This window comes from Amblyomma mixtum, chromosome 6 (genome assembly GCF_055824585.1).
Source record: "Amblyomma mixtum isolate Tamu chromosome 6, ASM5582458v1, whole genome shotgun sequence".
NCBI lineage: Eukaryota > Metazoa > Arthropoda > Arachnida > Ixodida > Ixodidae > Amblyomma > Amblyomma mixtum.
Genome location: NC_143017.1, coordinates 149924696 through 149948141, shown reverse-complemented (window position 1 = coordinate 149948141; position 23446 = coordinate 149924696). Strand labels below are relative to the sequence as shown.

General features: G+C 45.1%; 1 protein-coding gene across 1 annotated transcript in view; it reads left to right on the top strand.

Moving 5' to 3' along the window:
• Positions 1-7686: 7686 nt before the first annotated feature.
• The window catches only part of LOC149340747 (uncharacterized), a 30603-nt gene continuing 14843 nt past the window's right edge, over positions 7687-23446 (top strand). The window contains exons 1-4 of the mRNA XM_089551175.1: positions 7687-7740; positions 8611-8668; positions 13745-14087; positions 18076-18212. Of these exons, the coding sequence (XP_089407301.1) occupies positions 7687-7740; positions 8611-8668; positions 13745-14087; positions 18076-18212 (592 nt within the window). The remainder of the gene's footprint in view (positions 7741-8610; positions 8669-13744; positions 14088-18075; positions 18213-23446) is intronic.

The window sequence follows — 23446 nt, the reverse complement described above, 5'->3', positions numbered from 1 at the left end:
TCCAGGATCAGCTACGTAGATATCTCACATCACATCGTTTTTTCTCCTATCTTTGATTTTCTTTGTCGCAGTGTACTTTTGTTCCTTCGTTGCCATTGCGTTTTGTTTTGGCCGTATGTCCGGCATTCATGCTATTAATAAGTACCTTGTATCCTATGTATAATTTCGCCTTTAAGTTTTGCTTTGTACACTAGTTTCTTTTTACTTAATCTTTTGTATCTCATGTTGTATTAATTAGTTTATTTTGCACATTTGTCGTTCTTTGCCCCCCTTATATTCAATGCCCTTCTGGGCCCTGTAACGTATTGTGAATAAGTAAATAAATAAATAAAAGTAATTTTTTTCTTTATGTCTGTCATCCTTTTCAGAGGTTGAAGTCCACCATGCGTCAAAGTCAGGTGCTGCTCGTAAGATCGACGAGACGTTAAGCTCTTTTCGACAACACTGTGAGCGTTATGACAAAAGAAATATGCTGCGCTTTAATCCGTGGAAATTCTCGCTTACATTCCGCTACATCCTCGTAAACACAGAGCCGGTTCAGCTCGTTCTTTTCGACTTTGTCTTTGACAAGCATGGCCGCGCAGAGGACACGCACGCTTTCTTTCCGTGGCTTCCACGCAGCTCTGCTTATCGGCTGCACTTGCCAGCGTCCGCGCAAGTGATGCAAATGAAGAGGCGGGCCACTACACTCTAAACACGAATACGCCCATAGAGGTGCAAAAAAGAATGAGCTCTCTTAAAATGCACTCCCTTTTATTAAAAGGAATGCGCTAAAGGACAGCTTACTCCCTCTTTACTCCCTTCCATTTAGAGTGTACATGTACGAGGGATGAGGAGGGAAAAAAAAGGGAAGAAAGAAGGCAAAAGTTTAATGTGTGCGGCAGAATTCCTCACTGTGGTTCAGTCCGAGAAATGTGCCTGTGTGACGCGGCTGATTCATGCATGGCTTAGCAAATGTGTGCGTTGGAACAAAAGTTCACTGTTCTGTGGAGCATCGTGATCATTTGTATGATATTCTATACAGATGAAATACAATAAGTTGTGCCGCGGAGCACGTCGTGCGAGATTTGTTTTCCAAGGGGTCGAAAATCAATATGCAACCGTTGAACGTTCAGGTGTCTAGCATTTGTCTACAACAACTCCGAATTGCTCGCGAAGGCGGAATAATTACACCGTGGTAGAAACCTCGCTTAGAATTGTTTGCTGACTAATGTGAGTAACTGTAAGAACGTGTTGCAGGCAGCTTCGTTCAAAGCTTGAAAGAAGCGTAATAGGAACAGAACTTCTAAATGTTACGGAATGTGGTGCTGGTAGCACGAGAAGGGCGCGCTTGGGCGATGCAGACACAAGGATGTGTGTCTTTAGTCTGCCTCCTGCGCTACTCCATGCAGGCGTCTTCTGCAGAGCACCTCCTAGGGTAGACAGGCGCTTTCAAAAATTATCTTGCCGATGCTTGAGAGCATCGTATCTTAGAAGCACGTCATCATCATGACCACGTGCAATTAGTTATTTCTATTTTATTCATGTGCAGTCTTCTGTGTGGATGCGATCCTTGTGCAAAACGGTAAAGTGTAATACATTCCGCAAACCTTTATTACTATCTCTCCTGTTTCTTCATTTCATCCTAGCTATCAACCTCTCTATTCATTTTTATTTCCGTTGGCTGCATATCAGGCGTGCGCGAGACAAAAATGGTTTCCACAGCCGGGAAGCGTCTTTTTATCTCTTTTTTTTTCTCCATCGCTTTAATAAAAAAAAATAAACACTACCACCATCACCTCCAAATCTGAGCGGTGGCATGGTATTGTTGTACAATAAAATAAAGTTACTATAAATCACAGAACACTTGGTCTCTTCAGCAGCTATTTATCTGCCACATATTTTACCATCATTCATGCAGCCTTTACGTAACACGCAGTGACTTTCAGTTGGTGCGACTCAGATAGCAGTAACATCCTCCGGTGCGGGACGCTTTTGATACAGACATGAAAAAAGACATTGGCGGGCTACGAAAAACGTCTGAACGAGGGTAGGTGGGCGTTCAAAATTAGGTTACGTATTACTGTATGTATAGAATAAACCTAGCGTTCTTTGGAGTGTCTTCGATTAATTTAGAACAAACAGGAACTGACTTTCCGGACTCGCGTCACCGACAGCACTTCGTGATTTAGAAAAAAAAAAGCCTTTTTGCCCAAACTCCATAATCCAAGGGCGCTAAACCCTGCATACGACAGCTGAAAGCATGAATGAAGCGTGAGCGGACGCGAAAGGATGCGACTAATTCGGGAATGTGTCACACGACGCAGAAAGTGAGCAGCCGGTTGCATTGCAAGAGCACTTAATTCACAAAAGCGGAAGGTCAAACTGTAGCAGCAGAGGTATGGACGAGAGGTTCTTGCTGGACTCAGAGCTAATAATTTTAGACAAAATGCGCGATTGTGAACGCCTTCTTGCAGAGAGTATACGATGTAGTCTTGCCCATAAGGAACAGCTGAAGTCGACAGGAGTTGATACGCGAAAAAAAAAAAAAAAGAGGCTGTTTTCGTGCACAGAGATGGGTACTTGAAAGTACCGAATTCCCGCCCAATTTTTCACCAGATTAAAATGAAAAAATCTGCGTGTCGATGGAATTGCATAACCAGGCGCGGGGTGCGGCCGGATCTCAGTGACCAGAACCAACCACGCACTCCCTCACCAGAACAGGATATGGAGTGTCCACAGCGGCTGCGGAGCAGCTTGCCAAGACATCGGTCAGACCTGTGACGCAGCGAAGAGTGCCAAGAATCTCTGGCTCCGGACAGGCCACCATTGGAAACTGTACCTGGCAACGTCTAGCGCTACAACCTTATCCGGGGAAGCTAGTTTAGCAGTGCTGTTCAGGGAACTATCGGGTATTAAATGGGATGTCATATGGCTCAGTGAGGTTAGAAGGACAGATGAGGCATACACTGTGCTATATGGTGGGCACGTGCAATGCGATCATGGATTAGCCGACAGACGAGAGCTAGGTCCGGGATTTCTAACTCATAAGGATATAGCTGGAAACATAGAGAAATTTTATATATTAACGTGAGAGTGGCAGTTATCGTAACTAAGCTTAATAAGAGGTACAAACTTAAAGGAGTACATGTCTACGTGCCTACGTCTAGTCAGGATGACCAGATCGTCGAAAGCTTCTATGAAGGCGTAGAATCGGCAATGAGCACAGTAAAAACACGGTATACCGCACTGGTGGGTGACTACAGTTCAATGCCAAGGTAGACAAGAAGCAGGCTGGAGACCCGGAAGTGAGCGACCATGGCATAGGCTCTAGAAATAGCAGAGGGGAGTTATTAGTGGTGATCGCAGAGAGAAATAATTTATGGATCATGAATACCTTCTTTCACAAATGGGGAAACAGGAAGTGGACGCGGAAGAGTCCCAAAAGTGAGACTAAAAATGAAATATACTTCATACTGTGCGTTAACCCTGGCATCGTGCAGGATGTGGAGGTCCTCGAAAAGTGCGCTGTAAAGATCGCATGATGGTAAGGTCTGGAATTAGCCTGTACTTGAAGAGGAAACTGAAGAATCTAGTGAGGCGGAAGCCCATCAACGAGTTAGCGGTAACAGTGAAAGTAGAGGGATTCAGAATCTCGCTGCAGAACAGATATTTCTCTTTAACTGAGGAAGACAGCCTTAATGTTCAAGCAATGAACGATAATCTCGCAGCTATCATTACGGAATGCGCAGTAGAAGTAGGCGGTAGGATACTTAGACAGGATACCGGGAAGCTCTCTCTGGAGACGAAAGATCTGATTAAGAAACGCCAAAGCATGAAAGCCTCTAACCCCACTGACAGAATAAAACTGCAAAGGTATCAAAGCAAATAAATAAGCGCAAGGTAACCGACATGAGGAAGTTTAATATGGAGAAATTCAAGCATGCTCTAAAAAACGGAGGTAGCCTAGAAGCAGTGCAGAGGAAACTAGGCATGGACAAAAATCGTATGTATGCCTTAAGAGGCAAAGAGGGCAATGCCATTAGCAATATGCATAATATATTTAAGGTAGCCGAAGAATTCTGCACAAATCTATACAGTAGCCAATGTAATCAGAACGTTAATGAGAGAGGCAGTAATGCACAGCAATGGGACATCCCGCCAGGAATGAAAAAGGAAATACAGAAAGCCCTGTCAGCAATGCAGAGGGGGAAAGCAGCTGGTAAGGATCAGGTAATAGCAGGTCTGTTGAAGGATGGAGGTGCGATTGTGCTAGAGAAAGTCGCCGCGCTGTGTGCGCAATGTCTTATACCTCGAGTGTACTAGAACCTTGGAAGAACGCTAACGTCATCTTAATCCATAAGAAAGACGAAGTCAAAGAATTGAAAAATTACAGACCGGCCAGCATGTTGTCCGTTGCCTATAAAGTATTTGGTAAGGTAATTGCCAATAGAGTCAGGACAACTTTAAAATTCAACCTTAGAAATGTAAAGAAGTCTCGACAATAGGCCATATTCACGCTATCGATCAGGTGATAGAGAAATGCGCAGAATATAACCAACAAAAATACAACTCCAATATAAGTCCTTCTACGAAAATATGCGCCAACTAGCCCCCCAGCAAGTATTATTAAGCTCTTGATGTGGTTAGAGAATACGTCTACTTAGGGCTGATAGTGACCGCAGACCCGGATCACGAGAGGGAAATGACTAAAAGAATAAGAAGTGGGTAGCACGCATTTGGCGGTTCTCGCAGATCAAGAATGGCAGTTTACCAGTATCCCTCAAGAGAAAAGTATAATAACTGTGTCTTCCCGGCACTCACCTATGGGGCAGAAACATGGAGGCTAAAGAACAGGGCTCAACTTAAATTGAGAACAACGCAGAGAGCCATGGAAATGAATATGTTAGGTGTAATGTTAATGGAAAGGAAGAGGGTACAGTCGGTCAGAAAACAAACGCGAGTTAATGACATCCTAGTTGATACCAAGAGGAAGAAATGGGCTTGGTTTGGTTTGGTTTATGGGGCTTAACGTCCCAAAGCGACTAAGGCTATGAGAGACGCCGTTGTGGAGGGCTCCGGAAATTTCGACCACCTGGGGTTCTTTAACGTGCACTGACATCGCACAGTACACGGGCCTCTAGAATTTCTCCTCCAAAGAAATTCAACCGCCGCGGCCAGGATCGAACCCGCGTCTTTCGGGTCAGCAGCCGAGCACCATGACCACTGAGCCACCGCGGCGGCTCAGAAATGGGCTTGGGCAGGGCACGTAATGCGAAGGCAAGATATCCGATGGTCGTTACGAGTAGCGGACGGGGCGGCAGAAAGTTAGGTTGGCGCATGAGATGAAGAAGTTTGCGGGGATAAGGTGACCGCAGCTGGCACAGGACAGGGTTAATTGTATAGGTATGGGAGAGGCCTTTTCCCTGCAGTGGACATAATCAGGCTGATGATGATGATAATGATGATGAAGTAGCCATGTTGGATGCTTTGCTTCCCACTCACAGAGTGGAGCCCTTACAGCTTCTGTAAATTAAAAGATCTCGCAAGGTGAGGAGAAGGGTTATCCTTATGCCTTACAGAGATTCACAGCATGCGGGGGATGCAGAAATGCCCCACTATAGGATTGGGGAGAAAACCATGAAACCTGGTTACTTTTGTTAAAGACGGCATATGTTGAAAACTAGCACGAAACTTCGCTTTTTCTTTGTCACCATCTCATTTCTCCTCAAGTTCAGCTTTTCTGTAAGCACAGGGCTTCAACGTTTATTCTAAAATAGGCTTCTCCTCATAAACATCCGTAGTGCAAAAAAGCCGGCTTTACAATAATTATCGTTGGTCATTCTTCGGTATTAAAACTTGCTGGCATTGAGCAGCGATATCAGTTATCATCGATAGTGCCCTTAGTTTTTCGTGCTGTATTGAATAATAGCAGATTTGACTATTTTTCTCGGAATGGTATATTAGCAGTCACGTTTTCTTTTTCGCGGGAGTTACTGTTGCCGACATCAGCGGGAATAAGTGAACAATACGAATGCGAATTCTCTCCAAAGCTTTAATTCTGGCAGTGAAGGAAATTCCGCTGATGCTTTAACAAGCTTGCTCCCCAATCCTCTCTAATGAACGTGGTCGCTTTTGTGACAAAGCGTTCACAGCCATCTGCTGAAGAGCCACGATAATGACCCATTTATACATCAATGGTAATATTAACGGCAAAAAAAAAAACAAGTTCTTCATGTAGAGCAACGCCTAGCAAGTGATTTAGGGCTGCCCCTTTTAGCGGCATTGGACTGCGCAGGTTTCAAATTGAGTGGCAGGCCGGCCAGCTTGCGGGCGCGGTCACCACAGCATCGGGGCATCACAGGAGGAATCATTCAGTCGTTGTGGACTATCCCCGACCATGAAGAGAGGGAATTATACCTTCTCATCTGCCACTCCCTGTATTGTCAAGCTAGCAGGGTGATGAGAAGCGGCCGAAACAACTGGCCGGAAAGGGGTCCTCTGACGTGGAAAAGCCGTTTCGTTTTTAAGTTTTATCCGACTGTAGCGCAGCACGCAGTGCACGCCGATGTACAAAGAGAACGGCCTGATTTGACGTTGAGGGTGACGAAGGCATTGATCCCTAAAGAACAGCAGCAGATGTTGATTCGTGCTATAACTTCGAAAATTTTCATGGCCGGAAGTGGCTGATAGATTTTTTCCATCGGGTAATGACTGGCCTGGACATTTTTTCATCTTCAGATACAATCACAATTTAGATGTAGAAATGAATGTATTATTGTTGTAGAAATTGTACACTTGTTTCAGATGTCTCCCTGTCATGTTGTTCCGAAAGCCATTTACTACGTAGGGCAGTAAACAGGTTAGTCATCCGCGTAAACTGACAGGCTAATCGTATTTGCGTGAAATAGATTGTTCGTTCATATCATTTGAATTCTACAGAAGTGCCGAGGTGTGGTCGTTTGTCACGCTCACTTGCATGCATAGATAAAGCACTCTCTTGATTTTTTAAACCCTTCCTTTCTCTCTTTTTCTTTTCAATCTTATCACCGCATTTATTTGACAACCTTGCAGTGCGTAAAAATTCGCAACGTCTCTACAAGAATTACCCTCTACATTGAGAGCAAGCAGTCAACTCGCGAATACATCCTATTCACCACACAGCGTGCCTTGTCCTTTCAGTTCTTCACTTCGGCCACGAAGAAAGCGAGAGGAACATAAGTTCGGGTGCCACAACCGGCCAACGTTGAAAAAAAAAAAAAAAAGAGGAAACAAGTGCACGCGCGGGACGCACGATCAACTCCACAACAAGTGCAACAGGAGACGAAAAGAAGGCTGGTCTCCTGGGAGTTAGCGCCGTCCCACGCCGCGTCCCGATTGGCTGGCCAATCCGGCCGGTCGGCCAATAGCAACGCGCCCTGACGACGCGCGTGGCCGGATGCCGCGTCGTAGCATGTGTCATCTCTCGTCTCCGACGTGTCACCGTCTGAAATCTGGCCTTCAGAACCCGCCTGACGCGATTTTTAAATTGGTGCATCATGCTCGGGCTCTTGCGTGCAATCGCTTTCTAGAGATGAGTACATGAACACCGATCTAGTGTTGCGTGCAAGTCGCATTTAAGGAATATTGCAGAGAAAAAAAGAAGAAAAAACTTGTGGAAGGACCGGTGCTGAAGTTCGAGAGCAGGCACGGGGAAATCGAACGAAAATGTGGGAATCGTACGGCGCCCAGAACAAGTCTCCACACCGGGACGTTGCTGAGGTAAGCAGTATTGGATCATTCGTGTCGCACTCACGAGAGAGGACATGATGCCGACGGTAAATAAGATAAATTTTGGGTGAAGATCCCGTGAAGAATCATTCTTCTCAAATAAACCAGGCAGGTATCCTACTTTCGTTTGGCTGAAGACAAGGAGTACCCTTGTCTGCTTTTGGGCGGGGGTTCTGAAGAGATTAGTTTTATAATATCTCTTTCGACAAGAGAATTCGCTCAACCAAACCAAAATGATTTGCGCAGGAAATCCTACGACCTTATTTTTCAAACCAACATGCAAATAACATTGCACTTACAACCTCGTGTGTAGCTCCGCAGCAAAAAGTAAAACTGTCTAAGAGAATTCAAAAATTTGCCAAAGGGCTGGGTGCATGTGGGTGTGCCTTGTAAACTCATCGACTTTTTACGCTCGGAGACTTCCAAAAACACTTTAAGGAACTGTCCTCGCAATCCCTTCAATAGGTGTAAGTGCAAAACCTTCGACACTGTTTGCTGCATGAACTGTAACACATTTAAAACAGTGCCACAAGGACGTTGGAAGCCTACAACAAGGCCATCGTGTCATCTGCCATCAGTGCATCGTTTTCATTATTTACATGCACGGCTTTTAACTGTGGTAAATAAGGAAGAAGTTTTTGGTGTTTTCGTCTTCTGCCGCTGGTGACCTACCGAAATCATTTTTCTTGTACGCTTGCTTCGGACATCAGTTCGGTCAGACATGGTTGACGACATGAAAATTTTCCTTATTCACAGTAGCGTAGCCTAGAACGGCTGTTTGAATTTGGATCTTTCTCAAATTTTCACTTTCCACGCATTGCATAGAACGCTTTCTTGTTACCTTTATTTTCCACATCGCAGGTCAAAACTCACTTCAGTCAACCAGGAGCCTTCAGCTCGTGTCACATCAGCCCCACGGGTAAGTTATCTCATTGTCAACACAAAACAAAGTGAGCAAGGATCGGTGGGGAGTATCAGTCCTCTAGGTTGACCCTGGCTAGCGGACTAGCCTGGCTAGTACTTGTTCACTTTGTTTTGTGCTGTCAAGTATCCGATATTGCAGCCCTCTCTGTACCGTGGATCTACAAAACTTGAGAGTTATAGCTAAGATTTAATGAACGCGTATCCGTGTGCGTTCTAGTCATTTCTCGCGCGCTTTTCAGCAGTTTTGTTCGATAACAAAAGCACTCTGTTGAAATGTATGAAGAAAATTTATTAGTGGTTTTTAAGCTTAAAATAGCGTGATGGATGGGAAGAAAGTGACAGAAGGCTCAAGCGGCTGAAGTCAGTCATGTAGTTTACTTAAATTTTCGCGAAGGTTTCAGTTTAAAGACGAAAACAAGACAAGCGCTAACTGTACAGTCTGAAAAGAAAAGTGTTCTATGCAGGCACTACAGTCTTTGCAGAATGCCGCAACAGTATTTGTAGAGAAAAACTGGTGCCTTCTTGAATCGTAGTAGTGAGCGTGCGTCATTTGGAGAATGCTTGGAGCGTATTTTTTGAAGATGTATAAATTGGCAGCTCTGAAAGCAAACTGACATAAAGATTAAAGTCACACTTCGATACTTCGATTAGTGCTACTGATTGCTATACTTGGAACCTTTACGCAGTCTCTTTTTTTTTCTTTTTGCTGTTTGCAAAAGGTGGATCTCAGAAGAATTGCTAATGACAACAAAGCTATTGAAAACAAGGCAACTTAGAAACTTTCGTGGGTGCTTGGAAAGCGACAGCTGGGAATCAGCCGCAGACAAAGTGCACATAGTCTCAGCACGTTCTCAGCACACGGTCCCGGCATAATGCAAATAATGCATATTCAGAGTTTATCAAGGTTTTTGTAGACATATACTCTAAGCACTTTCCCTTCAAGAACATTAAGCAGTCTAAACGAATAAGAAAGCCATGGATCACGCCAGAGCTCAAAAGAATGATAAAGCGCAAAAACAAGTTGTACCATGCCTTTTTAAATAACCGCTCTCTAGAATCTCTAAGCTTATTCAAAAAAACTAGAAATAAACTAAATGCTGAGCTTAGGCGTGCTAAGATTGTGTATCATCAAAAACTGTTCTCTGATGTTAGAATGAAAAATTCAGACGCTGTCTGGAAAGTTGTCAATAACATGTTACATCGCAATACGAAAAATGCGCCACCTCAACGAATAATATATAAGGGCTCTGAATTATCCGGTCAGGCTCTTGCTGACCATTTTAACAGCAATTTTTTAACTACCCATTTATCTATGACGCATCTACCTGAAGTTCCTTCATCTTGTAGCCCTTTCGAAAGCCTTTTTCTTGAGCCCACCAATGAGACCGAAGTATGTACAACCTTTATGAATTTAAATAATAGCAAAGCCTTAGATGTTGACAATATTCAGATAAAACCAGTCAAATATGTACTATGCTTTATTGCACCCGTGCTTGCATACATCTTCAATTTGGTAATTGAAACGGGAGTTTACCCGGAAGAAATGAAGAAAGCAAGAGTGACAGTTCTGTTTAAAGGTGGAGATAAAGATATAGTGTCCAATTATAGACCAATATCTGTGATTCCAGTCTTTTCAAAGGGCTTGGAAAAAGTAATCTTTTCCCGTCTAGTGAACTTTTTTACTGTAAAACAAATCCTGTCTGAGGCTCAATTTGGCTTCCGAAAAGACAAGTCAACAGAATTAGCACTGTTATCACTGAAGGAATGTGTCCTGCAAAACATTGAAGCGGGTATTCTCACTGTCGGACTCTTCATTGATTTTAGTAAGGCTTTCGATTCCATAAACCATGAAATTTTAACACATAAACTTTCTCAAAACGGAGTCCGTGGAACACCTTTAGACCTGATCAAATCATACCTACAAAATCGAAAACAGTCCGTCTATATCGACAAGCATCAGTCTTCTTTTCTGGCGGTACAAAATGGTGTGCCTCAAGGCAGCATTCTGGGCCCGTTGCTTTTTAACATCTATATAAATGACATTGTGCACATTCATGATAAAGCGAAATTTATCATATACGCCGATGATAGCAGTATACTTATATCTGGTCACGACATAAACAAGTTAATAGAAGAGTGCAATGTAATCCTTACGAAACTAGAAAACTGGTCCTCTTCTAATTGCCTCCAAATAAACCCTACAAAGACTAAAATAATAATTTTCCGTGCAAGGAACAAGCCATTCGAACTACAACGCGCTCCTAAATACGCAGGTCAAGAAATTAAAATTGTTGACAACCACAAAATCCTTGGAGTTACTTTCTCGTCGCATCTCAGCTGGGATCAGCATGTGGAAAATATTTGTAAAAAGCTCTCTTCAGTAGCAGGTGTTCTATCACGATGTCGATGGCTTCTTCCCACTCACGTGAAAATTCAAATTTATCATGCTCTTTTCGGTTCCGTTTTGAATTACTGTAACTCTGTTTGGGCAACTACCACGAAAACAAATGTGATAAAAATACAGGTTCTGCAGAAGAAAATGATCCGCTACATTGCAAACCTTCCTTATCTCTCTCCATCACGAAGTGCCTTTATTAATTATAAAATAATTCGTTTTGAACATATGTATGTTTTTCGCATTTTGAGGTTTTTTTACCATTCTTCTCGTGCTTATAGAGATTTCCTCATACATACTGCCCATTTAAGGACCGCTTCGAATCGAACCCACACCCGAAACACCGATCCCTGGTATATTCCATATTTTCGAAATAATTATAAACTTCAAACGCTTGAACACAATTTACCGACCACTCTTAATAAGTACAAAGTTTTGGCTGGTGTTAAACAAAGTGAGTTAAAAATGTATTTTGTTAATATATAGCCTGGTTGCATTTTATGTGCCTCTGTTTGTCTGTAGGTGCCATGTATGCACAATGATTTTTTTTTTTTTTTTGGGGGGGGGGGGGGGGGTCCTTTCTTTGTTTTCATGCGTCTGTAAACTGCCATTGTTTTTCATTGTATTGAATCAATATGTCACTTGCCTCGTTGTGTTTGTTCTAACCTATATATCTTTGTAAACCTTTTTTTTTTGCGTTCTGTCGTGTACTGCCATTTGAGGTGCTTGGGCCCCGTCAAGCTGCTTTTTAGCAGCTTTTAGCCCTTGCATCTCTCTAGGATGTAATTTACATTCTGGAAAAATAAAGCGAAATGAAATGAAATGAAATCCCAGAGACTAGTCACTGAGAAAAAGAATCTACCAGGAACATCTTTTTCGCGGAGGAGACTCTCCCCCCCCCCCCCCCCCCCCAAAAAAAAAAGAGATACAAAAACGTCTTACTTCGCGTTCGTAATGTTCATTTCCAGCGAGCCACAACTGCTACATCAACTATATTGAGAGAGAGTTCTGGTATAAGCGTACTGCGTCATTACGAGCAGGTTGCCGTTGATACCACGCACACAAAAAAGAAGCTTTCGCCTGACTACTGCTTCGACAGGTCTGAGAGGTGTTCAGACTCGCAAAAGCATGCACGTGTTAGCACACTTTCAATTTGTCCCCCGGTGTACCTCTCCAGCTTTTTTTTTTTTGCCAATAAAATCAAAGTGACCCATTAGACACCTCTCAGACGACCTCGAGGAGACCCTGCTAACTCCGCTAGTTCAACGTATACTGTCACATTCCCGATGTTTCATCTGTCTGAGTAGTTCAAGCTAAGGAACAATGGACGAAAAAACCTTATCGTAAAAATAAAGCCACAAATTTGACTATACCTAATTTCTTTTTCTAACTACTTTAGCCTGACGCAGAATAGAACGCAAAATTTGTTCCTTAAAACTGTTGCAGGTACATTCCGTGCTTACAGTGACAGTTTTATATCCCTCAAAGTTCACTCAACGGGGTAGCACTCCAGGTGCACACGATAGGCTCCTTAGCATCCCTCCAAACTGACAACAACGATCACAGGGACGTCTGTGTAACTTTGCGTTATTTACCATGGCGCTTGTTTTCTGTCACAGTACAGAGCTTGGCATAGCTGATAGATGCCTGACCTGGCAGCTGTGGCTGAACTAATTCACCAACCATTTACATATTGACTTAGATGGTTATCTCAATACATAAGCCATCCTACAGGGCCCAGTTCGATTCATTGTGTCACACAAATGCGCTGGTTGGCGATATCTCATGCATTTTGTGCATACGCGTTGTTCTATAACAGACGTATCTGCGAACATTACTCGCTCGTGCCAGGTGCGTAACAAGTTCTGTGTTGAACCAGCATACATTACATTGGTTTGCGTGTCACGGGTTAACTTTCCCTGCTTGATCCTTCCGAGATGGTCAGGTGACTTCCTGTTTAAATCAGCCCGCTTCCCTCAAAGAGTCTAAATTGTCGAATTTAATCGAAAACCCTTCGTTTTCTATTTTTATGCAGCCGTAAAGCCACCACAGGTGAACTACTACACCAAAGGGCGCGATCTCTAAGGCAGCATCCTCGCTGCGGTCATTTTTAGTAACAATGAAGTGCACTTTTATAAATGCCCCTTGTGAAAATATTTACTAAGTTTTCCAGAATGGAAGCTGCTCAGGCCAGCTAACTATTGTGAACACAGATATAGCAAAAAAAAAATGTCAGTTCATAACGTAAAATGCAGAATATCAGCTACAAGTTTCCTCTATACGGTATTCGCGGGAAGACCGCTTTAATAAAACAAAAATGCCAAAGTGTTCTTGTATTGAGTCATTATGGAGAAGCAAAAGAATGCTCGCATAGATATTCAGTATACAGCTTTAAATTTGCCGATTTTTATCTTTAGCAAAAAATTGATCTCGCAGGTTACGCTTTTTCGTAACCAGATCAAAAACAACAAAAATCAAGCGGACAGTGTAGTTAGTGGCTTGCGCCTTCAAGCATGGCAACCATTTACAAAGGCCATGTGAAAGTTATGACGGAATTTTCTTTGCGTTTCTCGCCGTCGTTCGTGGCTCAAGTCGCAATGCCGTTCCGCCCAGATGAAATGCTGCTCTCGTCATGTTACAGTAAACGAACAATGCGTTCGCATGCGCTTGTCGTAGTCGGCTCTCCCCGTCCGTGCAAGTCGGTCCAGCAGGGCGGCCCCTTCCGCGCGGCGGGATACCTGCTCTACGACGCCGAGGGCCCGCTGGCCAACGCCGATGCCGGCGTCGCGGCGCTGCCGCATGCTGGCACCGTTGGCGCAGGCAGGGGCCAGCACATCGTGGCGCTCGAACCCCTGGTGGGACCAGACCCCCTCAGGAGCCCCGAGGCTCGTGCCCTGATGATCGCCAGGCCGCCCGACTACGCTTCTGCTGCAGCCAAGGGATGTTCCACTGACGCCGATCACGTGCACGACTTCAAGCGCTTTGCGCCTGCTCCACTGCACGGAGGACCGTACGACCTGTGAGTTCGGACAATGGCCGTGCTATATGTCTCGTCACACGCAGAGGGTGTGTAATTCTTCGGTTCTCGCGGGCTGTGGTTCTGCCTTAATGTAGAAACATGGGCTAGTTGGTAGAAGGCCTACATGCAGGAAAGCGTGTGTAAACGACCACTATGTGGATATGGTGAACAACGCACACCACTGACTCAACTGTGCATTCACACGCTCATACGAATACACGCCCTCAATACCTACGGAAACACACCGGTCGATGGTGAAGAGAAGGATCTACAGCAGTGAGGTTCTGTCGACACTCAGTATGTTTTTTTTTTGTTTTTTTTTTTCATGCGGCTGCGTGAGCAAGCCTTCGCTGAATATTTTCTTTTCTCTGAACAACACTCGTCAATTGATCTGTTCTCGATCTACGTGGTTTTCCATAAAGGCGAGATTCTTTCTCAAAAACAGGCATTGAATTTGTGAGCGCGCTACAATCGTGCATAGAGCTCTCTGGCCATGCACTAGTAACTACACGAGCTTGAGGCGGTGGCTTCCACATGTGGGCTCTTTGCACGCGACCACGAGCCAACTCGAGAAGTTGTCCTCAAATACAGCCACACTTTTTGAGGCGCTGCGCCTTAGCTAAAAATGGAAGTCGAGGCATGGGTCACGAGGTACATCTGCACATATTACGTTGGCCTTTCAGTGGCACTGTTCTTGGCATTTTCTTCTTGACTTATGACCGGCCCGCTACTAGTTCATTATTCGAAGACACTGAGAAAAGCGGGTAAAACGAGTTGTAACCCGACAAAAAGGCACAACGATTCCGCAAACAGTGACATCTGACGACATCCGTGCCTTGTTGAAGATATCGTGAAGTATAATAAGTTTGCATAGCCAAAAAAAGTGCTGTTTGCATGGTTTTTAAAATACGTGGAAGTGATGCTTACATAACTGCGCGCTTACTTTGCACGAGTCTTCCGTGAGGTGCTTTCATCGCCAACAATATATACGTCAAAAGACAACCTTGGCAACCTGTCCTTTGATAGAGCATTGGCACATCGTGCAATGCTAGTTTATTTATTTATAACAGTACCTACAGTGCCATAGATGCCATTAAAGCGGGTGGGGGTGATTAGAATGAAAGGGTACCAAAAAATGTACATCCGTATTGTTATGCGCACGAAAAACACCCTCTCCCAAGCATTTCGACAAAAGCCAGGCACCATGCCAGGGGAAGTCTTGTACCCATTACAAAACCGATGGGTGTCCGGCGGCACTGGGGATCGAACCCAGCACACCTTGAATGCGAGATGGATGCTTTACCAACTATTGTACTGATGTCACAAGCAAAATTCTATCCTAACTGCTGATATCGATGTGTTCTTTTGCGATGCCAGCATGTAAAAACCTGTGATTACTCGAGCTCTGCTCTGTACTGGACGCATGAATGCTGAAAAGGGAAGTTTGCAGAGAAAAGGTACCGAAGCAAAAAAAAAAAGGGGGGGGGGGGGGGGGGCTTAACAATGTTGTGCGAGTAATGATCGCCTGGAGATTAGAAGAAATACGGAGCGGCGAGTGAAAAAAAGGTCGCAGAAGTGAACTCTCTTGATTATTCACATTTCTCTTGGCTTAACTTCTTTAAAATCAAGTCTCAGGAAAGCAATTCTGCGTTCACACCAACGCAGACGAGGACAAACGGAAGCATGACAGTCATGGCACAAACTGCGTAATAGCTATTTGAACGAAACATAACATTTAAAACGGAGTGCGGTAATTAGAGCTACTTGGTACAGGCTCATAATGTTCTAAGCGCAACGCAGATGAAGGCAAAGAAGGCACAAACCAATACATAAGAAACGCTTCTAGCTCACTTTACCATATTGTAATTTTTTTGCCATTCTTTTTCTGTTAAACGAAAGTGATCATAAGCATGGTGCCTAACTTAGAAGCAGCACAAAATGTCCTCCAAGGGAAAGGTGCAAAAATGAATCCGCCAGCGTTATTTGTAACCTTTCCTTTACATCATTTTCTTGATGGATATAAGGTGAATCAATATCGGTAAACACGCATAGAAGCTACTTGACCGTAATGGTCGAAGCATGTTCTCATTTTTAACACGATAGGAGGCAGGTAGGCCTCTTAGGTCATGTGACCCTGCGGCGTCATCACAACCTGCTCATCGCAACCTGCCACCATGGCAGGTAGCAGTTTTGGTCACTCGGGAAGAGCAACATGGCCACACAAAGCACATCCCGCTGCCATTTCAGGGCAGTGGCGCATCGCTTAACCACTGCACCACTGCGCTAGGAGGAGTATGTGTACTTCCAGGGATCTATGAGTGTAACGTAGAGAATTACCTTCTGCATATATGAGAATCAACTCATTACGCTATCGAGTCATACCCTGAAGGCGGACATTAAGTGTCCCTTCCAATTTTTATATTCACAGCCATCTGTAACACTGTGCATGAAAAAGTAGCAATCTGCCAAGAAAGAACCTTTGTGAGATCCGTTGGGCTGTCCTTCTTTCCATTAAAAACACATGTGTGAACGGGACCAACCTAGCATTTCATTCAAAAGCGTTCGACTGTGATAAAGCGCAGAAGAAGAAGAGAATCAGCCATAATGGTGATCACGTGCAGATGCTATGCACCCTGGCCAATTCCCCGCCGTGGGTATGTGCCATTAAGCCTGAGGACATCATCATCATCAGATGAAAGGGACGAGCTCTTACTAATCCATTCTTCTCACGGAAGCGGCCGATCTGGCAGTAGACTAAGGTGAAATCTGGAGATGGGAGGACGTCTTCAGGAATCAAAATCTTGCACCCCCTTCGGTAATGCTAGGCGAACAGAGTGCGGGAAGCAATAGTTTACCAGAAGAGCTTGCTGAACAGTCACGTAAGGTCCGACGGAACAATGGAGAGACTTCTGAAACGGGCCAGTGGTGAGGAGTGTAGTCCATGGGAGAACTTTTTGTCTCCAGAGCGCGAACACTCAACACAGGGGCTCATCAGTTCTTAGCGTATACACAGCTGTCATCCACTTGTAGCTCATTCACTCCAGGAAGAACATAAGGCACTTGGCGTTCCTTACATAATGCCGCAGTTAGAACATGTTCACAATGCAGCAATGCGAATTTTGAGATCAAACACATCAATACATTTTAGATAGCCGAACACACAGACGTTCCGGTGGTCCTCAAGTCTGCTGTTGGCTTCGAGAATATGCTAGCTCTATTGCTGCGAAAGTGTAGGAATTCGAGCTATTCGAGCCATATGACTTACGCTGCGCCCATTTCTTTAGCGCCGCTTATTAATGACCTTATTTCAATCTGCTGATTCACCTGCGCGTAAACTTCTATCAGCAACAGTTTTAATGCATGGAACTATAGATTGCACGGTTACATTCCGACTCCCATGTTTGGTCAGTCGCTGTCCGGTTTCCCGGCAGCCCCTTCCTCATGTCCAGTCACTTTCATCTGTCCATCGGCACGGGATGCACGAGTACAAAGGTCAATCTGCCCTTGCTCTGCACTTGTGCGGACGCTGGACGTCGTACAGCCAACGTTCCTTACAGCTAACGCTGAAGTGCATAGGCTTCAGGTCTAAGTTCTCCTCGATAACAACAGATCGCCCATTTATTTGCAAGCCTAGATGATAGGCTCGAAGAATACGCCGGCCTCTATGGGAGGTCCGCAAAGAGGATCGTAATCATTTCATGCAGTACAATACATGCCGTAGCAAGAAGTACCCTGAAAGTATTTTTTTTTTTTTTTTGTATGGAAGAAGTTCATGTTGAAAATTTAAAGGCGATGTTATTAGATTAACAGCGTCGATATCAGGTGAGTTTTCATTGCATTTCTTGACAGAAGTAACATCTTGGAATCCCCAACAGCATATCTGCTGAGAGCAGCTTGGTTTCTATTATTACAACTAATGCATTGGATGTTCATTGTCGTCAGCAGTAAAAGCAGGATTTCCTTTGCCCAGCAACGACTTGGCTCACAGACTGAAGCATCACTCGGGCTCCAGAACTGACTACGACTTGATGAATTTGCAAGGCCAGGAGAGGATTGAGCTCTGCTACAGGTTCTCCGGTTGTGGCAGCCATCTTCGCCGCAGCACCGACGAGAAGGCCAGGGACGGTAAGCAATCCCCGCATTATTGTCTTTATTCTGTTCAGTAAATTTTACTTTAAGGGATATCACTGAAGCTTGTGGCGGAGAGCAGTTGCTAATACCGAGCAACACTCTTAAGGCTATGAAGCTTCAGCGAATCAAGGCTCGAACTCAGAACAATGTGAACACACAAAAAAAATGGTTTTTGGGCTGCGCATGCCTGGTGGCAGCGTCTTTCCAATGAAAACGCAGAGAGACGAACAGTATACGTCACCAAAAAGACCAGGGCGATGAATTGAATGGGCTTGCAAAAGCATGACGATTATAGCAGCGCCATTCTTTTATGTTGCTGCCGCCGTTCTCCTCCCTTTTTTACTTTTTTTGTCTACTTTCTCACCGTCAGCTTTTAAGTGGCCCATTGCTGCCACATAGTGCATCGCGCGACTAGAAGTAATTTTTATTTTGCTTCGGAAATCGGTCGTAGAAACGGATTCCACGAGTGATAACACGAATGATTATACAATGCGAATAGTTTGATATAAAAGCTGATTATAAACGAGGCACAAAACAATACCAAAGCTTCGTGCTTTTGATCACGCGCTGAAAAGATTTGAACGTTTTGGGGGTGCTCACGTCCGCGATATTCAAGGAGCTATGACGAGAAAGCCGGCATGAAAAGAGGAATGCCGGCAGCTTGTCAGTGTAGAGGGAACTTAGGAACAAAAGCATAAAATCGCCCTTTGCTTAAAAGAAATTAGCGTCAGACGAGCTCAAACACTAAACGGTTCTTGCGTGTGTTGTGAGGTGGGAGCAAGCGTGAAAGTGGAACGGAACAAGAAAGGCACTGTAGTCTACCGTGCGTGCAGGTGCGTGCGTGCGTCGCTAGCTTTTTCCGGTTCCCACAACTATTTCTATTTTATAAGCAATGCATGCTCACTCTGGTTTGCAGCACGCTGACACAGAACACAGTAAGCTGACGTAAAATGAGAGTGCATTTAAGCACCATGATGAAATCTTCGTATTTAACGAAGACTCGGCCACTTCCGGCGCAGGTAGAAGTTCCTTGCGAGTGGCCCGTCATTTAAGGATAATATTGTGGGAGGCGAGAACTGCAGAGGGGTTATTCACTGGACTCCGCTCTTACCATTGCAGATCAAGTCGAGCGCTAGAAAGCTGGAGTGTGGATATTGAGTCAACGGAAAAAGGGTGGGGGAGGGGGGGGGGGGGGGTAATCCACATGCCCCTGTGTTTTAGGCGACGGTAAGGCAGCCTTTGTCAAAAGGGTCCAGGCTAGGACAAGGCGCCGCCTCACCCTTCGTAGGTAAGGAACGGCTTGGGTGCCGTGATTACGCTGCCACACCGTTAAACAGCAAAACATGACAGCCGGACACTGTACTTGTGTTCAGGCAATTGGGTTGGAGGGGAGACTATGCTAGAAAACTAGCCACACTTTATACGCAATGCCTTATGACCTCGAGCGTACCAGACGCTTCGAAGAACGCTAATATTATCTTAATTCTTAAGAAAGGAGAAGTCAAGGACTTGAAAAGTTACAGGCCGATCAGCTTACTATCCTTTGCAAACAAGGTATTTACTAAGGTAATCGCAAGCAGAATCAGGACAACCTTAGACTTCAGTCAACCAAATGATCAAGAAGGCTTTCGTAAAAGATACTCGACAATAGATCGTGTTCACACTATCAATCAGGTGATAGAGAAATGCGCAGAATATAACCAACCCCTACATATAGCCATCATTGATTACGGGATAGCATTTGACTCGGTGGAAACCTCAGCAGTCAAGCAGGCATTGCGTAATCAGGATGTAGAAGGGTGTTATGTGAAAAAACTGGAAGATATCTATAACGACTGCACGGGCACCTTAGTCCTACATAAAGTCAGTAATAAAATTTCAGTAAGAAATGGTGTCAGGCAGGGAGACACCGCAATGCTATTCACCGCTTGTTTACAGGAGGTGTTCCAAGGCCTGGATAACGAAAATTTCGGGATAAAAGTTAATGGAGCATACCTAAGCCATTTGTGATTCGCTGACGAATTTGCCTTGCTAAGTCACACAGGAGATGAATTGCAAAGCATGATCAATGAGTTAGGCGAGCAGAACGGCGGGTTCAAAAATTAACATGCATAAATCCAAAGCAATGTTCAACAGTATCGATAAAGAACAGCAGTTCACAATTGGTAGAGAGGTGCCGGAAGTGGTAGGGAAATACGTCTACTTAGGGCAGGTAGTGACCGCTGATCCGGTTAATGAGAGGGAAATAACTAGAAGACTAAGGATAGGGTGGAGCGCATATGGCAGGTTCTCTCAGATCATGAATGGCAGTTTACCAATATCTCTCAAGAGAAAAGTATACAACAGCTGTGTCTTGCCGGTACTCACCTACAGGGCAGCAACGTGGAGGTTAACGAAGAGGGTTAAGCTTAAGTTAAGGACAACGCAGCGAGCTACGGAAATAAAAAATGATAGGTGCAAAGTTAAGAGAGCGGAAACGGGCAGAGTGGGTGAGAGAACAAACGCTGGCTGACAACATGGTAGTCGAAATCAAGAGGAAAAAATGTGCTTGGGCAGGGCATGTAATGCGAAGGTAAGATAGCCGGCGGTCCTTAAGGGCAACGGAGTGGATTCCAAGTGAAGGAAAACGTATCAGGGGGCGCCAGAATGTTCCGTGAGCGGATGAGATTAAGAAATTTGCCCAGGTACGGTGGCTGCAGCTAGCAAAGGACAGGCTTAAATGGAGAGACTTGGGAGAGGCCTTTGCCCTGCAGTGGGCGTAGTCAGGCTCATGATGAAGATGATGTTTCTAATAGTCCCATCACTACTCAGCGTACCGTAAGATCAGTCAATGGCAGCCGTGACAGCACTGAAGCCGTGAAGCCCACAGATAGTATCATGAAGTCAGCACCCTTAAGGTTGAGATCTAGACTTTCCTCCGACAATTTAAGTGTTATGACTAGTAGACGCGCACTACGATAACCGTCTCACGAGCAGTTTAGCTCGTTTGGTATGATCGATCCCGGCCGGCTTCTGGAGAAAAATTCCGACAACCCTAACTGCTGGATGCCAGGCCCAAAAGACCTCCAACGTAACTTGTGCGCTGCCATATGCTGCAGCTGACTGTAGCTGACACGAAGTGTCTAGGTTTCTTTACAAATTAAGAAAGTAAATATTAACTAGCATTCACCTAAGCGGATCCATACGGCTACACGGCCTTCTCACGATCTTCCCAGTTAGAAAATTCTGAGCCATTGTTTTAGCTCCGGTCGCGCTTGAGAGAATTACTCCATAAGAAACCGGAAACGCATCACCTTACCCCCTTTTGTTTGTATTGGCTTGACAGTGTAGACTAGTAACTTACGGAACTCTGGTTAACGCGTGATACAATTTTGACATCTTTAACGTGATAACTGTGGTCAAATTTGATACACAGGAGAGTTTATTTAGTAGCTTATATGTTCTTCCTACTTTTATTTTCATTTTTATCACGTTCCTGCGCAGCCTTTAACCACTGCGCCTATTGATGGTGGCTTGTGGAAGGCCTTCACAAAAGGCTTCAGACTGCAAGAGCTCGAGAGTGGTGCGCCTCTCGTAAGATGCCATTAAGGACAGTCGGCTTTCGGTCCGGCATCTCTCACTGCGGGTACCACTATTAATCACTCAAGGAAGAAAAAAAAAAACATCCAGAATGTTGTTAAAGCATTTCACTAGGCTTAGGTGCAAGACGCTAAAAAAATGAGAAAGTCTCAGCTTCAGAAGACCTCAGAATTTTTTTTTGTTTTTCCGCTGAATCCAAAAAGGATAGAGAGAACACACAGGCGTACCTTGCCTGAGGCGCGGACTGAAGTGCTCTAAGAACCAGTTACTTACTTTCTCAAAACGGTTCGACCGCAGTGGTCTCACACGCACACAGCAGTTCGCTTTGACGCGTTTGCCGCAATTCTCGCTTACGAAAAGCAGCAAGTTCACCGGCTCCCAGCCTCTCGCCCCCGAGGCCCTCCGCAGAGGAGCTTTAACAAGGCGGAGTCCGGGGCTCATTATAAAAGCGCGCCAATGTACCGTGGCCACCAGCGCAAAAAAAAAAAGAAAGAAAAAAAGACGAAAACTGTCTATCACAAGGGGGTCTGCCGCAAGCCTCCCCTCAACCTTCTTTTGTGCACTCTGCGCTACTTTCTACGTCCCGTCGCCTTTCACACGCCATTGTCAGGGCAGGCAGACGCCTGCAGTGCACGACACCCACGCCCAGGCGCCCACCGACAGCTTTTGACACAGACGCCTCGAATCGACGGAGGACCTTCATCTCGCCGCGATCCCTCGTTAACACCAAACGCCCCCCGCCTGTCCCTCTGTGAACGTGGAGAGCACGCTGTGTCATAACGCATAACCTGAACCCCCCCCCCCTTCTTCACACCCGCAGAAGAGCCCTTTTGATTTCACCGCTTTAGCCCTCAACGCTGGGGACAACAGTCACCTCAAAGATCTCCCGCTAAGAAGCCGTTTTAATGGCAACGAAAGCACAGTTCTTTTTCTTCGTCCTTGTTATTATTTTTTACTTGTCTTCTTACTTTTCTTCTCTTTTCTTACTTCTGAACGGGCGACCTGCTTAGTTTTCCTACCTCCTTATGTTCCTCTTACTGTAGCAGGCTGGATTTGGCACCTTCACACCCCGTCGCCCACCCGTCGCGAACGTCTTTCACACCTGCAATCGACTATTTGTGTTGGTGCAGGGTCGTGTTTACGACACGAACGAAAAAGGACAAAAAGGAATCTTTCCGATGGCACGTGGCATGGAATGACTTCTTCTTTTCCCTGGCACAATTACTGCCTCGCATTCAAAAGCGACCGTCTCTGCTCGAGATGGTCCCAAATTTCAGCCCACCATTGTGTCCGCGCAGGGCACAAGTTTCGCTGTAGCGTGGCTTGTTAGCGCTCGTGCTGTTCTTGCCTGTTGCTTTGCCGTTCGTCTTCTGTGGTGCTAGTTTGTGTTTTTTGTTTTCGATTAAACGGTAGTTAGCACTGGTTGGCGGTATGCTGTATGAAACCGCACATGGGGTATAGGGATGCTGCAGCGGGGGCTCGAGATTAATTTCAACCACCTGGAGTTCTTCAGCCGGCACTAGCATCTCACAGCACACGCGGCCTTTTGCATTTTGCCGCCATCGAATTGCGATCATCGATGCTGGGATTCGATCTGGCGATCTCGGACTCAACAAGCAACCACCATAGCCACCAAGCCACCACACCGA